Source organism: Salvelinus namaycush, chromosome 18 (assembly GCF_016432855.1).
Source record: "Salvelinus namaycush isolate Seneca chromosome 18, SaNama_1.0, whole genome shotgun sequence".
Lineage (NCBI taxonomy): Eukaryota > Metazoa > Chordata > Actinopteri > Salmoniformes > Salmonidae > Salvelinus > Salvelinus namaycush.
Genome location: NC_052324.1, coordinates 39,421,371 through 39,437,952, shown reverse-complemented (window position 1 = coordinate 39,437,952; position 16,582 = coordinate 39,421,371). Strand labels below are relative to the sequence as shown.

The 16,582-nt window shown below is 40.4% G+C and overlaps 1 protein-coding gene across 1 annotated transcript in view; it reads left to right on the top strand.

Annotated features, from left to right (window-relative positions):
- The first annotated feature begins 332 nt into the window (after positions 1-332).
- The window catches only part of LOC120063427 (anthrax toxin receptor 2-like), a 147,005-nt gene continuing 130,755 nt past the window's right edge, over positions 333-16,582 (top strand). The window contains exons 1-2 of the mRNA XM_039013797.1: positions 333-811; positions 9,242-9,313. Coding sequence (XP_038869725.1) covers positions 660-811; positions 9,242-9,313 — 224 coding nt within the window. The 5' untranslated portion in view covers positions 333-659. The remainder of the gene's footprint in view (positions 812-9,241; positions 9,314-16,582) is intronic.

Here is a 16,582-nt window from a genome sequence, read left to right as displayed (position 1 = left end):
TTCATAATCATGACTTAGGTTACAATCTCAAAACTCATCGTCAGATAAAAAAATGTTTGCGGGCTACTGTGGTTGGACTGTTGGGTTTTCGTTTTGATAGTGCTGTATTCAGCATAACAAAAGATGCTTCGACAGTAGGCCTAGGCTATGTTTTAATATTTAATTGGTGGCCCTCACTCTCCTCCACCCAAAAACCTCTGAAAGACCTTACAGCAGCTGTTGAGTGTGTGCTTGCGCTCTGACAGCACTGCGACCATCCGGAGACACACTCAACTTTACCACATCTGTTTTCACCAAGCGCATGCGCCCTTTGAAATAAACTTAACTTTTCATGGGAGTGTGCTGCTTCGTTGAAGCCAACGGGAAGTTTTATTGACTCAACACTTGCTGAGATTACAAGGGCTCGTGTAAAATGGTCATAGGACATTAGGAAATACTGTCGGTGACATGGGCTCTGTTATTTCCTCTATTCTGTAAGAAGGATATCATTGTTGCGCTTGTATACATTTTGACATCTTGCTCCTCAACCGTTGCAGATGTGCGAATCGTTTTTTAGTTTACTCACTAGGCCTGCTGTTCACGTGCTAGAATAATACGTGTGTAATTTCGCTTTAGAAGTTTACTTTGCGGCCCACAACGACACACGGTTGAATTTGACAATGAAGGAGAAAACACGCCATCGCGCTAAATTCCACTGGACGTTACCAGGAGTAACAGCTGGCGTAATTCTGCTGAGTTTGTTTGCGTGGTCTTGTCGTGCAGAAGAAGCGTCTTGCCACGGAGCTTACGACTTATACTTTGTTTTAGATAGGTAAGTAAAACGTTGTATCACATCTGTATCACAGGAGTAGCTGCTTGCGCTTAGGGATGGATACAAAAAAACAATGTAGCTACAGTGCTACAATATATCATTTTAACAATAACAATGTAACAACAATGTCACCTTTACCAATGTACAGTCACAATGACTTTTCATACGTTTTAGATTCAAAACAAATCTTATATGTTTTGTCCGTTAGTTTCAGCAGCTGAAAGGTTCAATTGGTTAGTTCTGGTTGCCTGCTTATATGATATATAACGCTGGCCTAAATTTAATTAAAGGACATTCCAACACATGCATCATCATTAGGATGGTTGAATCATGGTCAACTTTAACACAGGGCAGCAAAGAGAAGTTATCATGAGGATGCAGGACAACTACAACATAGTCTAGTGTGTATGTGACAGATTGGCATGGGTTCAAATCCCGGTCTCCTACTCATCAGAAAGACTATGTTAGCCCGCTGAGCTAAGGGCTTACGCATTAGTTTGGGGGAGCTAACACACGTATTCAGGTCTCGGGAAAGGTTAAAAATCACTGGAGTAGTTTCCCGAACCACCTCTGTTACACTTGACTTTAAAGATAACTTTAAAGCTCTGATTTCATCACCAGTTTATGCCAGGCCTATGTCACAATGACAGCAGACTGTGGGCTATATTGAATACACTGTATAATTCTGCCAAACCATAATAACATGAAGCTACAGAGACAAAACTTTAGGGTTGCAGCCTAAATCTAACCATCGGTTTAACCCAAATCCATTGTTTGCCATAAATGTGGTTTTACTAACTTGTAACATCAGGATAGTTCTTTCCAGTTCTGCAAGAGTTTAGACACAGCTGAAGTTCTGCAATACGTACCAAACTACAGCAGGAAGCAGACTTGATACAAAACATTTTTTTTACTTCAGTTTTGACTTCAATTATTCTTCTTTCCCGTCTTGGCTCAATGCCATATTTGTGCAAGCTGACTCCTCCCCTTCCTGCCCAGTTTCAAACCCTCTGTCTACTTCTCCCCTTCCTGCCCCAGTTTCAAACCCTCCGTCTACTCCTCCCCTTCCTGCCCCAGTTTCAAACCCTCTGTCTACTCCTCCCCTTCCTGCCCCAGTTTCATACCCTCTGTCTACTCCTCCCCTTCCTGCCCCAGTTTCAAACCCTCTGTCTACTCCTCCCCTTCCTGCCCCAGTTTCATACCCTCTGTCTACTCCTTCCCTTCCTGCCCCAGTTTCATACCCTCTGTCTACTCCTCCCCTTCCTGCCCCAGTTTCAAACCCTCTGTCTACTCCTCCCCTTCCTGCCCCAGTTTCAAACCCTCTGTCTACTCCTCCCCTTCCTGCCCCAGTTTCAAACCCTCTGCCGACTCCTCCCCTTCCTGCCCCAGTTTCAAACCCTCTGTCTACTCCTTCCCTTCCCTCCCCAGTTTCAAACCCTCTGTCTACTCCTTCCCTTTCTGCCCCAGTTTCAAACCCTCTGCCGACTCCTCCCCTTCCTGCCCCAGTTTCAAACCCTCTCTCTACTCCTCCCCTTCCTGCCCCAGTTTCAAACCCTCTGTCTACTCCTCCCCTTCCTGCCCCAGTTTCAAACCCTCTGTCTACTCCTCCCCTTCCTGCCCCAGTTTCAAACCCTCTGTCTACTCCTCCCCTTCCTGCCCCAGTTTCAAACCCTCTGTCTACTCCTCCCCTTCCTGCCCCAGTTTCAAACCCTCTGTCTACTCCTCCCCTTCCTGCCCCAGTTTCAAACCCTCTGTCTACTCCTCCCCTTCCTGCCCCAGTTTCAAACCCTCTGTCTACTCCTCCCCTTCCTGCCCCAGTTTCAAACCCTCTGCCGACTCCTCCCCTTCCTGCCCCAGTTTCAAACCCTCTGTCTACTCCTCCCCTTCCTGCCCCAGTTTCAAACCCTCTGTCTACTCCTCCCCTTCCTGCCCCAGTTTCAAACCCTCTGTCTACTCCTCCCCTTCCTGCCCCAGTTTCAAACCCTCTGTCTACTCCTCCCCTTCCTGCCCCAGTTTCAAACCCTCTGTCTACTCCTCCCCTTCCTGCCCCAGTTTCAAACCCTCTGTCTACTCCTCCCCTTCCTGCCCCAGTTTCAAACCCTCTGTCTACTCCATCCTGTCTTCAGTTAGAAAATGACAGGATGATGCTCATAGTACTGTTGATACAACAGACAAAGTAAAAAGGGGCATTTTGATTTGCTTAGTAGGACAGTCCAACACCTTAGCCATTACACCAAGAGGCCCGAACCTTTTGTTGAGGTTGCTAGTACCTGATTCACACTACAGCACATGCCTAACCCATACTGTTCTGGCTTGGAGATTTGTTGTTTCTCTTTCTTCACGTTGTCTTTCCAGATCTGTTCCAGCAGTAACTCAGGTGGATGTGTAACCAGGCTTTAGCTCAGTCGTGTGAAAAAGAGCATAGGTGTTGGATCGAGGAAAGGACTAGAGGTCGACCGATTATTCTTTTTCAACGCCGGTACCGATTATTGGAGGACCAAAAAAGGCCGATACCGATTAATCGTCCGATTAATTTGTATTTTTATTTGTAATAATGACAATTACAACAATACTGAATGAACACTTATTTTAACTTAATATAATACATCAATAAAATCAATTTAGCCTCAAATAAATAATGACACATGTTCAATTTGGTTTAAATAATGCAAAAACAAAGTGTTGGAGAAGAAAGTAAAAGTGCAATATGTGCCATGTAAAAAAGCTAACGTTTAAGTTCCTTGCTCAGAACATGAGAACATATGAAACCTGGTGGTTCCTTTTAACATGAGTCTTCAATGTTCCCAGGTTAGAAGTTTTAGGTTCTAGTTATAGGAATTATAGGACTATTTCTCTCTATACGATTTGTATTTCATATACCTTTGACTATTGGATGTTCTTATAGGCACTTTAGTATTGCCAGTGTAACAGTATAGCTTCCGTCCCTCTCCTCGCCCCTACCTGGGCTCGAACCAGGAACACATCGACAACAGCCACCCTCGAAGCAGCGTTACCCATGCAGAGCAAGGGGAACAACTACTCCAAGTCTCAGAGCGAGTGACGTTTGAAACGCTATTAGCGCGCACCCCGCTAACTAGCTAGCCATTTCACATCGGTTACACCAGCCTAATCTCAGGAGTTGATAGGCTTGAAGTCATAAACAGCTCAATGCTTGAAGCACAGCGAAGAGCTGCTGGAAAAAGCAGGAAAGTGCTGTTTGAATGAATGCTTACGAGCCTGCTGGTGCCTACCATCGCTCAGTCAGACTGCTCTATCAAATCATAGACTTAATTATAATATAACAACACACAGAAATACGAGCCTTAGGTCATTAATATGGTCAAATCCAGAAACTATCATCTCGAAAACAAGACGTTTATTCTTTCAGTGAAATACGGAACCGTTCCGTATTTTATCTAACGGGTGGCATCCATCAGTCTAAATATTCCTGTTACATTGCACAACCTTCAATGTTATGTCATAATTACGTAAAATTCTGGAAAATTAGGAGGCCCAAACTGTTGCATATACACTGACTGCGTGCAATGAACGCAAGAGAAGTGACACAATTTCACCTGGTTAATATTGCCTGCTAACCTGGATTTCTTTTAGCTAAATATGCAGGTTTAAAAATATATACTTCTGTGTATTGATTTTAAGAAAGGCATTGATGTTTATGGTTAGGTACAGTTGTGCAACGATTGTGCTTTTTTCGCAAATGCGCTTTTGTTAAATCATCCCCCGTTTGGCGAAGTTGGCTGTTGTTGTTAGGAAGAAATAGTCTTCACAGTTCCCAACGAGTCATGTTAGCAGGCAATATTAACTAAATATGCAGGTTTAAAAATATATACTTGTGTATTGATTTTAAGAAAGGCATTGATGTTTATGGTTAGGTACACATTGGAGCAACGACAGTCCTTTTTCCGAATACGCACCGCATCGATTATATGCAACGCAGGACACACTAGATAAACTAGTAATATCATCAACCATGTGTAGTTAACTAGTGTTTATGATTGATTGATTGTTTTTTATATAAGTGTAATGCTAGCTAGCAACTTACCTTGGCTTCTTACTGCATTCGTGAAACAGGCAGTCTCCTCGTGGAGTGCAATGTAATCAGGTGGTTAGAGCGTTGGACTAGTTAACTGTAAGGTTGCAAGATTGATTCCCCGAGCTGACAAGGTAAAAATCGGTAATTCTGCCCCTGAACAAGGCAGTTAACCCACCGTTCCTAGGCCGTCATTGAAAATAAGAATTTGTTCTTAACTGACTTGCCTAGTTAAATAAAGATTAAATAAATAAAGATGTAAAAAATAAAATAAAAAAACGGCCAAATCGGTGTCCAAAAATACAGATTTCCGATTGTTATGAAAACTTGAAATCAGCCCTAATTAATCGGCCATTCCGATTAATCGGTCGACCTCTAGAAAGGACCCTACACTATAATGTATTTACAAAGCTTATCACCCAGATTTGTTATTAGTTGCTGTATTGTCAAAGTGCAGTGGAACTTTGCTTCACCCCCCCACCCCCCCACACCCCACTCTTTGCCAGACAGAGACATTTCACTTGGAGATGGAGACAGAGACATTTAACTTGGACATGGAGACAGAGACATTTAACTTGGACATGGAGACAGAGACATTTAACTTGGACATGGAGACAGAGACATTTAACTTGGAGATGGAGACAGAGACATTTAACTTGGAGATGGGGGGAGGAGAGATGCTCTGTGAAAGACGGTGGAAGGATCTTTTCATGTTTTAATGTTCTCTGCACATACATTAAATTGTTATTATTGTGTTTAAATTACCACAGTGTCGTTATCATTAAGGGTACATTTTTACCCTCTGACTGTGTTCACATTGGTCACTTTGACTGATACAGGGTACGGTTTGCCAATGGCTGAGGTGTGTGAGACAAGCACACTCCAATGTCACCTGCCGTTGACTGTTACAGTCTCTGGATGATAATGATAACAATCTAGCAGTCATCTCAGCTATTGACCAAGATAGTTTATTTCATGAAAGTAGGTGGTAGTGGTATTGTAGCAAGAAAGTGAGTAGACCAGGGAAGTAGACCAGGGAAGTAGACCAGGGAAGTAGACCAGGGAAGTAGACCAGGGAAGTAGACCAGGGAAGTAGACCAGGGAAGTAGACCAGGGAAGTCGACCAGGGAAGTCGACCAGGGAAGTCGACCAGGGAAGTCGACCAGGGAAGTCGACCAGGGAAGTCGACCAGGGAAGTCGACCAGGGAAGTAGACCAGGCCACCGTACTTGAGTTCATTGAATCTCTATTGTCATGCAGCTGTTGAAACTCACAACACAAAATATTTGTGGTTATAACTCAAAATATGTTTCTGGACTCTGCTCATCATGAGCACCATAATGACCACTTCACCAATATAAGGAGACAGCCAGCAGCAGCAGGGAGGGGGGGGGGGGGGGATCAAGTTCATAGAGTCTTCTCAGGAATTGTATGACTCATGTTCAATTTAGTTTCAAAGACAATGTGGTTGTCTTTCATCTATCACCACTTCCAGCAGACAATGTGTGAAGAATGGGCTTTTTGCTCTCCTATGCAAGCTGCAAACCATGCATGACATCAGCTCAGTTTGGTAAAGCATGGCTCTTGCAACACCTGTATAGTGGGTTCGATTCCCGGGACCACCTATATGAAAAACATGCATGGGGTTGGGTAGGTTACTTTCTAAATGTAATCCGTTACTAGTTACCTGTCCAAAATTGTAATCTGTAATGTAACTTTTGGATTAGCCCAAACTCAGTAACGTAATCTGATTACATTCAGTTACTTTTAGATTACTTTCCCCTTAAGAGGCATTAGAAGAAGACAAAAACATTTATGTTACCACGACCAACGACATCTATTACAGGATAAATCAGTGATAAAGTTTACATAGCTGACCATACATGGATGTTAAATTTTACTTTATGTGTTGGTTATGTAGGCTTCTTCTAACCCATCGCTTTCTGTGACGTATAATAATACGATTCAATTATATATCTACATTTAAAACCAAAGTCTATCAGAATTCCAGTCATTCCAATTAATGTTATTCCCCTTGATCTTCAAGAGTAGGACTTGGAAATATGGAAGTATAGATTAGCCAAATAGTTTTACCTGAGCATAACCCCAAAACTAAGGACTTATTAGCCAGCCCTACTGTGTTGTTTATCACTGTGTTGTCACGGAGACTGATTGGGCTCATTGATTCGAGTTAAAAAAATAAATTCTGCGCTCATGGAATGGCATGCTTTGAGCATTACTGAAAAGTGCTATTTACATGTGAAAAATGAATGTCATATGCTACATTTGCTATAGGCCTATTGTTTACCTTTTTGTTAGTGCCACTTTGATATCTTGATAATATGCACCTGTTTAAAGGGCAAATCCACAGATGAAACAATAACAAAACGGTCGCCCCGCCTCTGTTTTGGTAAAAAGCTGAGATATTGGCCTGGAGAAATGTAACCATTCTCAGATTAATAGACAGAACTATGGGTGTCAGGACTGCCCACCATGATATCAACATGATAGTTGTAACCATGTTATGAGGATATACAGGACTGCCCATCCATGATATCAACATGATAGTTGTAACCATGTTATGAGGATGTACAGGACTGACCATCCATGATATCAACATGATAGTTGTAACCATGTTATGAGGATATACAGGACTGACCATCCATGATATCAACATGATAGTTGTAACCATGTTATGAGGATATACAGGACTGACCATCCATGATATCAACATGATAGTTGTAACCATGTTATGAGGATATACAGGACTGACCATCCATGATATCAACATGATAGTTGTAACCATGTTATGAGGATGTACAGTGTTTGTTTACATTTACAATGTTTAAACGTTGGAGTAAAACAAGTTTATATTTTGGGTTCTCATGAAGTGTAACAGTTGATCTAAACTCATGAGGCATTTAGAAGTTATATTCCAAAATAATCAATGGATATCAATATATAATTTATAAGTCCAGAAATGGATGTAGCAACTACAGATTGTCTCTTTAAGTCTCATCAAAAGTGTATGAGTTTGAGCATGTGTCCATTAGGCCTATGGACTTATTTTTTATCAGCATGAATTAGATTGAGCAATATAAGCCCCACTTTTATTCCATAGGCTGTTGCAAAAGCGTATTTTTCGCTGGCTGTCCACTGGTTTCAGAAACAATGATTAATAGGCAGCTTAAACTTCTTGATTTCAACCATTATTCAAATACACATTTAGAGTTGTGAACAGCCATCCACAACAACCTCAATCCGTAAGGCGCAAATAGCTAAATGAGAGAGCAGCAGTGTGATTCACATCAATGTGCTATTTAAATATTCATTAATAAGTGATATCGCCGTAGATTACTACACTGTCATCCTTACCTCCAAGTGTTTATTCAAGTTGGAGAATATTTGGATGCCGACAGCAGTCACACCATTGGAAGACGTAGCTTGGACTGTAGCCTACAAAAGTCTATTCCTGCTCTTTTCCAGCGATCCATCAAACATATTTGGCGTATCATCATAGTGGTCTCTGACTCGTGGTCAGACTCGCTCAGGTGGAGCAAACTTAAACGTGGGCCTTTTTTTCAATGCTGATTTGAATGTCATTGAGAAAACAGAGAAATGTCAAAGATTTTTTTTACGCAAAGCTCCTTTCTGAATTTAAAAGTAATCTTCGAAGTAATCATCTACTTTTTCAAAAGTATCTGTAATCTGATTACAACATTTTTGCTGGTAACATAATGGATTACAGTTACCGTTTTCTGTAATCCCTTACATGTAATCCGATAAAATTGTCTGCTGAATGGCATATAAATATATATATATATACAGTATATAAAAAAATAATATATACAGTATATAAAAAAAAAATATATATATACAGTATATAAAAAGTAAATATATATATATACAGGATATTAAAAAATAAATATATATATATATACAGTATATAAAAAATAAATATATACAGTATATAAAAAATGTATATATATATATATATATATATACAGTATATAAAAATTTTATTTTTATTTTTTTATATATATATATACATAATCTTAAATCATTGGTCTAGAACACATGCAGCTGACTCATGTTATGCTCAGTCAGCAGCACACTTCAATGTTAAACCTGTTTTTGATGCACTGCAGAAGGCTCTTTGTGTTATCAGTACATCAACCAGAACTATCACCACTGTAGTCAGCAAATCAGCTGTAGGTCCACATGTAGTCCTTTGTGACTCAGTTGGTAAGCTAACAACCCCAGGGTCGTGGGTTCGATTCCTGCTGGGTTCACATCTATTCACTCTTCACAGACTGTAAATTGTTTTGGTAAATGGTATATATTCTACTGTATATATTAACTGTGTTTTCTCTGTTGCAGGTCGGGAAGTGTTTCTAACGACTGGGGTGAAATTTATGCCTTCGTGAAGAACCTTACAGACCGATTTGTGAGGTGAGCATCCCCCCCCCCCAAACATGGTAAATGTATGTTAGACAAATGAACTGAACTCTGGGAAAAGGGACACCGCTGGACTGTAGTTTGGATAAATGTTTGTTAAAATGGAACCTGAGGCCCTTGGACACGTTTTGTTTTACAATATAAACAGTAGATATTATTATAACTGACTTTTGTCCAGCTAAAACACGAATCCAATTCATCCCAGTCCATTAAACCGATACAGCCTTGTATATTTACCAACTATTATAGTGGAACGTTCACAATGTTCAACCTGTGTTGAATAAAATCAGGACAACAGGATCAGTCAACCAAATTGAATTGTAGGCAGAGGACTCGTGTGAACGTAACCGGTTACCGGTTTAAATAAATGAATGGAAGTATGGAGGTAGTTCTGTGCCTACCCCCCCCCCAAAAAAGGGGGTTAAATATGTGTAAAAAAAAAGTATAAAATAAATCCTCAGCTTTCTTATATCTTCTAGACAGGGGTGGAAAAAGTACCCAGTTTTCATACTTGAGTATGAAAGGAAGTAAAGATAACTTTAGTAGAAAATGAAGTAAACGTAAAAGTTGAAAGTCACCCAGTAAAATACTAATTGAGTAAAAAGTCTAAAAGTATTTGGTTTTAAATATACTTATGTATCAAAAGTAAATGTAATTACTAAAATATACTTAAGTATCAAAAGTAAAAGTATAAATAATTTCAAATTGCTTATATTAAGCAAACGAGTGAGTTTATTAACATTCTTCATCAAGAATGTTGGCAAAATTTCAATGGGAATGTTGTTCACTTGTCAAATAGCATTAAAAATAGTTTTCCATACTGTATTTTGCCGATTCTTTTCGCAACGCAAATATTGAGTCGCGACTGAGACGAACTGGTTTAATTCCGGTACCGAGGCAAAACACGTTGAGAACCACTGGGCTAGACTAGGCAGCTGATGTTGTTAGTAGTTTACAGTTCATCAGACTGAAATATAATCTTGTTTCCATGCAGTCCAGCATGTCAGATCTCTACTGTTTAGATGTATAGGCTGCTACATTTATGGAGATTGTTTTTGATTGTGTCTGTCGGGAGTGATGTGTTATCATGCTTGCTAAATAAATACCGGAGGAAAGGGGAGATCGCCTCTGAGCTTTGTGCGTTGTGCCCTGGCCCGCACAACCTGCGATTTCTGTGAATCTGATTGGTCAAGAGATGCACAGAGCCTGCAGCAGCACTCGGATGTGAAGGACAGAGAAATGGTGCGAGTTCACAAATCGTGAGGCAAATCGTAAAAAAAAAAACGGTACTTTGCCACTATTTTTAACGCTTTGCGTCAATATATTTTGCTAAACTAAATCAAAAGTCACATGACACCACACCTGATTGAAAAGTGCTGTGGCAAACGTTTTTACGGTGGCTCTGATTGCAGGGCGATTTTTTTTTTTGATTGCGTAACAACGGCGGTTGACTAAATGTTATGTGCCAGTCCAGACGGTATCGACCTAGCCAAACATAAATGAAGAAACGGTTTGTTAAAGAAAATAGCAAATGGGCCAGGTGTGAGTGGGTGGCAGTGAGGATCAGTCTTCTGGGCTGTGAGAATGGCCATTTGTAACCGGGGTGGACCAGATCCACACATAGATATCTATCCCTCCTCCTGATCGCAGAATGGGCCAGAAGACCTGGGTTCGGGTAGTATTTGATATGTTTCAAATATTTTCAGCGTTTGCTCTAGCCTGCCTAGAGCGCCAGATGGGCGGATGCTTACAGTTTTGGGACTATTCTATTGGTTCATTAAGTCAGGCGTGCTTAGTCAAGCACAGATAAAGCATTTTTAAATGAATGAAAGGATTTCAAATAGTATTTGAACTCAGGTGGTCTGCACGGAATGGGCCAGGGAGAGGCAGGGGGACAGGGAATGTACAGTAAGGCAAAAGAACACTGAGAGGCGAGGACAATCTGCTATACAATGCTCCTTTACCAAGAACACTTCTGTTCTGCCATGTGGAGCATGCAGACTGGAGAGATTTCTCTCTTTTTTTTCTTCCCTTTCTCCGGATTTCTCCCAGTCTGGCATTGCGAGCAAGCTCTTGATTTATTCAGTGTTGGTTGGAAGAGAAAACTGGAGAAGGTTTTCATTGAAATGACAGGCTTATATTTCAGTCTAGCCTGAGATGTTAGTCTAGATATATATTATCAATAATATCTGTATAGTTCAGATGTGATTCTAGCCAATCCATCACCTGTCTAAAGTTAGAACTGATACAAATTGTTTGACATTTCTCAGTTACGACTAGAATACATTCTCAATGTCCTCAAACAAACTACTCAGTCATGTTCCAAAAATACTACTTCAGAAAGTACGTGATCTATATGGCTGCTGTATTTCCTTGCCAGATATGGCCGTGTGGCGTAAAGATGCTATGTGCTGTGGGGGAGGACTTGCTGAGACTAGCTGAGACTGGTTGAGACTGGCTGAGACTGGTTGAGACTAGCTGAGACTGGCTGAGACTGGCTGAGCCTAGCTGTGACAGGCTGAGATTAGCTGTGTGTGTGTGTGTATTGATGTATCATTGCCATGACAACCTGTTTCCTGTCTCTCATCACTTCCTCCTTCCACAGGAGAACAGCATATCCTCCCTTAAGTCACATACTCAAATTAGGTGACACAAACTAGTGTATTGGTATCTTGTATACCATGTAACATTTGTTGGTAGTTTTCTGTTCGTCACACTGCACATCTGAAGTAATGTCTTTACACTTACATGCTGACCAGATCGCTCGCGTGCATGTTGATTTTGTCCACCCTCACCAGACGTGATCATGACACACAGGTTGAAATATCAAAAACAAACTCTGAACCAACTATATTAATTTGGGGACAGGTCAAAAAGCAAACATTTATGGCAATTTAGCTAGCTACCTTGCTGTTGCTAGCTCATTTGTCCTGGGATATAAACATTGGGTTGTTATTTTACCTGCAATGCACAAGATCCTCTGACAATCCACAGATAAAAGGGTAAACCGATTTCGTTTCTAGTAATCTCTCCTTCACTCTTCTTCTTCTTCTTTGGACTTTATATAGCAGTTGGAAACCAACTTTAAGGTGCATTACCACCACCAACTGGACTGGAGTGTGGACCTCAGTTCATCTTTCAATCACCCACGTGGGTATATGCTCCTAAAAACCAATGAGGAGATGGGAGAGGCAGGACTTGCAGCGAGCGCATCAAGCATCAAAAATAAAACCAAGTTCTATTTTAGAGCCTGGCTACGCAGACTCTCGTTGACACACGCGAGCGCTGTGGGTGCAATGATTGAGTAACATGAATGTGTACATTTATTTTGCAACGCACGCGACGCGAGCGGTATGGTCAGCATGCTACACAGCCTGTTCAATAACTATCTATCTCATGCTGTTTTTCTCATGTGATCAATGAGATCCTGAGTTGTATTACTGTGCAGTCTCATTGGAAAAAGGATGTGTATTATTTCATTTTTGTGTAGAAAGTACACAACACTAAAAGCTACTGTTGATATACAGTTCCAGTCAAAATTTTGGACACACCAACTCATTCAAGGGTTTTTCTTTATTTTTTACTATTTTCTACGTTGTAGAAAAGTAGTGAAGACATCAAAACTATGAAATAACACAGATGGAATCATGTAGTAACCAAGAAAGTGTTAAACAACTCAAAATATATTTTATATTTGAGATTATTCAAAGTAGACACACTGACCTGATATACTATACACTGACCTGATATACACTGACCTGATATACACTGACCTGAAATACACTGACCTGATATACACTGACCTGATATACTATACACTGACCTGATATACACTGACCTGAAATACACTGACCTGATATACACTGACCTGATATACACTGACCTGATATACACTGACCTGATATACACTGACCTGATATACACTGACCTGATATACTGTAACGGCAGTCTAGCTCTTCCTCGGACGAGGAGAGGAGAGAAGGATCGGAGGACCAATGTGCAGCGTGGTAATTTTCCATGAATTTAATAAACACAAAGACAAGATACTGACAAACTAATACAAAACAACCGTGAAGCTACAAACGAAAGTGCAATACACAAGCTACTAACGTTAGACATAGACACGATACAAACTAACAAACGAACTAACCGTCACAGTCCTGTGTGGCACAAACACTGACACAGGAAACAACCACCCACAATCCCCAACACAAAACAAGCCACCTATATATGATTCTCAATCAGGGACAACGATTGACAGCTGTCTCTGATTGAGAACCATATTAGGCTGAACACAGAAACAGACGAACTAGACACACAACATAGAATTCCCACCCAGCTCACGTCCTGACCAACACTAAACAAGCAAAACACATAAGAACTCTGGTCAGGACGTTACATATACACTGACCTGAAACACACTGACCTGAAATACACTGACCTGAAATACACTGACCTGATATAAGCTGACCTGAAACACACTGACCTGAAATACACTGACCTGAAATACACTGACCTGATATACACTGACCTGATATACACTGACCTGATATACACTGACCTGATATACACTGACCTGAAATACACTGACCTGATATACACTGACCTGATATACACTGACCTGAAATACACTGACCTGAAATACACTGACCTGAAATACACTGACCTGAAATACACTGACCTGATATACACTGACCTGATATACTATACACTGACCTGATATACACTGACCTGATATACACTGACCTGATATACTATACACTGACCTGATATACTATACACTGACCTGATATACACTGACCTGATATACTATACACTGACCTGATATACTATACACTGACCTGATATACACTGACCTGATATACACTGACCTGATATACTATACACTGACCTGATATACTATACACTGACCTGATATACACTGACCTGAAATACACTGACCTGAAATACACTGACCTGAAATACACTGACCTGATATACACTGACCTGAAATACACTGACCTGAAATACACTGACCTGATATACACTGACCTGATATACTATACACTGACCTGATATACTATACACTGACCTGATATACACTGACCTGATATACACTGACCTGAAATACACTGACCTGATATACACTGACCTGATATACTATACACTGACCTGATATACTATACACTGACCTGATATACACTGACCTGATATACACTGACCTGAAATACACTGACCTGAAATACACTGACCTGATATACACTGACCTGATATACTATACACTGACCTGATATACACTGACCTGAAATACACTGACCTGATATACACTGACCTGAAATACACTGACCTGATATACACTGACCTGATATACACTGACCTGATATACACTGACCTGATATACACTGACCTGATATACACTGACCTGAAATACACTGACCTGAAATACACTGACCTGATATACTATACACTGACCTGAAATACACTGACCTGAAATACACTGACCTGAAATACACTGACCTGATATACACTGACCTGATATACACTGACCTGAAATACACTGACCTGAAATACACTGACCTGATATACACTGACCTGAAATACACTGACCTGAAATACACTGACCTGATATACACTGACCTGAAATACACTGACCTGATATACACTGACCTGATATACACTGACCTGATATACACTGACCTGATATACACTGACCTGATATACACTGACCTGATATACACTGACCTGATATACTATACACTGACCTGATATACACTGACCTGATATACTATACACTGACCTGAAATACACTGACCTGATATACACTGACCTGAAATACACTGACCTGATATACACTGACCTGATATACACTGACCTGATATACACTGACCTGATATACACTGACCTGAAATACACTGACCTGATATACACTGACCTGAAATACACTGACCTGAAATACACTGACCCGAAATACACTGACCTGATATATACTATACACTGACCTGATATACACTGACCTGATATACACTGACCTGAAATACACTGACCTGATATACACTGACCTGATATACACTGACCCGAAATACAATGACCTGATATATACTATACACTGACCTGATATACACTGACCTGAAATACACTGACCTGAAATACACTGACCTGAAATACACTGACCTGATATACACTGACCTGATATACACTGACCTGATATACACTGACCTGATATACACTGACCTGATATACACTGACCTGATATACACTGACCTGATATACACTGACCTGATATACACTGACCTGAAATACACTGACCTGAAATACACTGACCTGATATACACTGACCTGAAATACACTGACCTGAAATATACTATACACTGACCTGATATACACTGACCTGATATACTGACCTGATATACACTGACCTGATATACACTGACCTGAAATACACTGACCTGAAATACACTGACCTGATATACACTGACCTGATATACACTGACCTGAAATACACTGACCTGAAATATACTATACACTGACCTGATATACACTGACCTGATATATACTGAGCTGAAATACACTGACCTGATATATACTATACACTGACCTGATATACACTGACCTGATATATACTGACCTGAAATACACTGACCTGATATACACTGACCTGAAATACACTGACCTGATATACACTGACCTGATATACACTGACCTGATATATACTGACCTGATATACTACTGACCTGATATACTATACACTGAACCTGATATCACTGACCTGAAATACACTGACCTGATAGACTAATACACTGACCTGATATACACTGACCTGATATACACTGACCTGAAATACACTGACCTGATATACACTGACCTGAATACACTGACCTGAAATACACGACCTGAAATACACTGACCTGATAATACACTGACCTGATATACACTGACCTGATATACACTACTGATACACTGACCTGATATACCACTGACCTGATATACACTGACCTGATATACACTGACCTGTATACACTGACCTGAAATACACTGACCTGATATATACTGACCTGAATACACTGACCTGTATACACTGACCTGATATACCTGACCTGAAATACACTGACCTGATATTATACTGACCTGATAAATACACTGACCTGAAATACACTGACCTGAAATACACTGACCGAATATACACTGACCTGATATACTACTATACACTGACCTGATATACACTGACCTGACAGACTGATACACTGACCTGAAATACACTGACCTGATATACACTGACCTGACTGT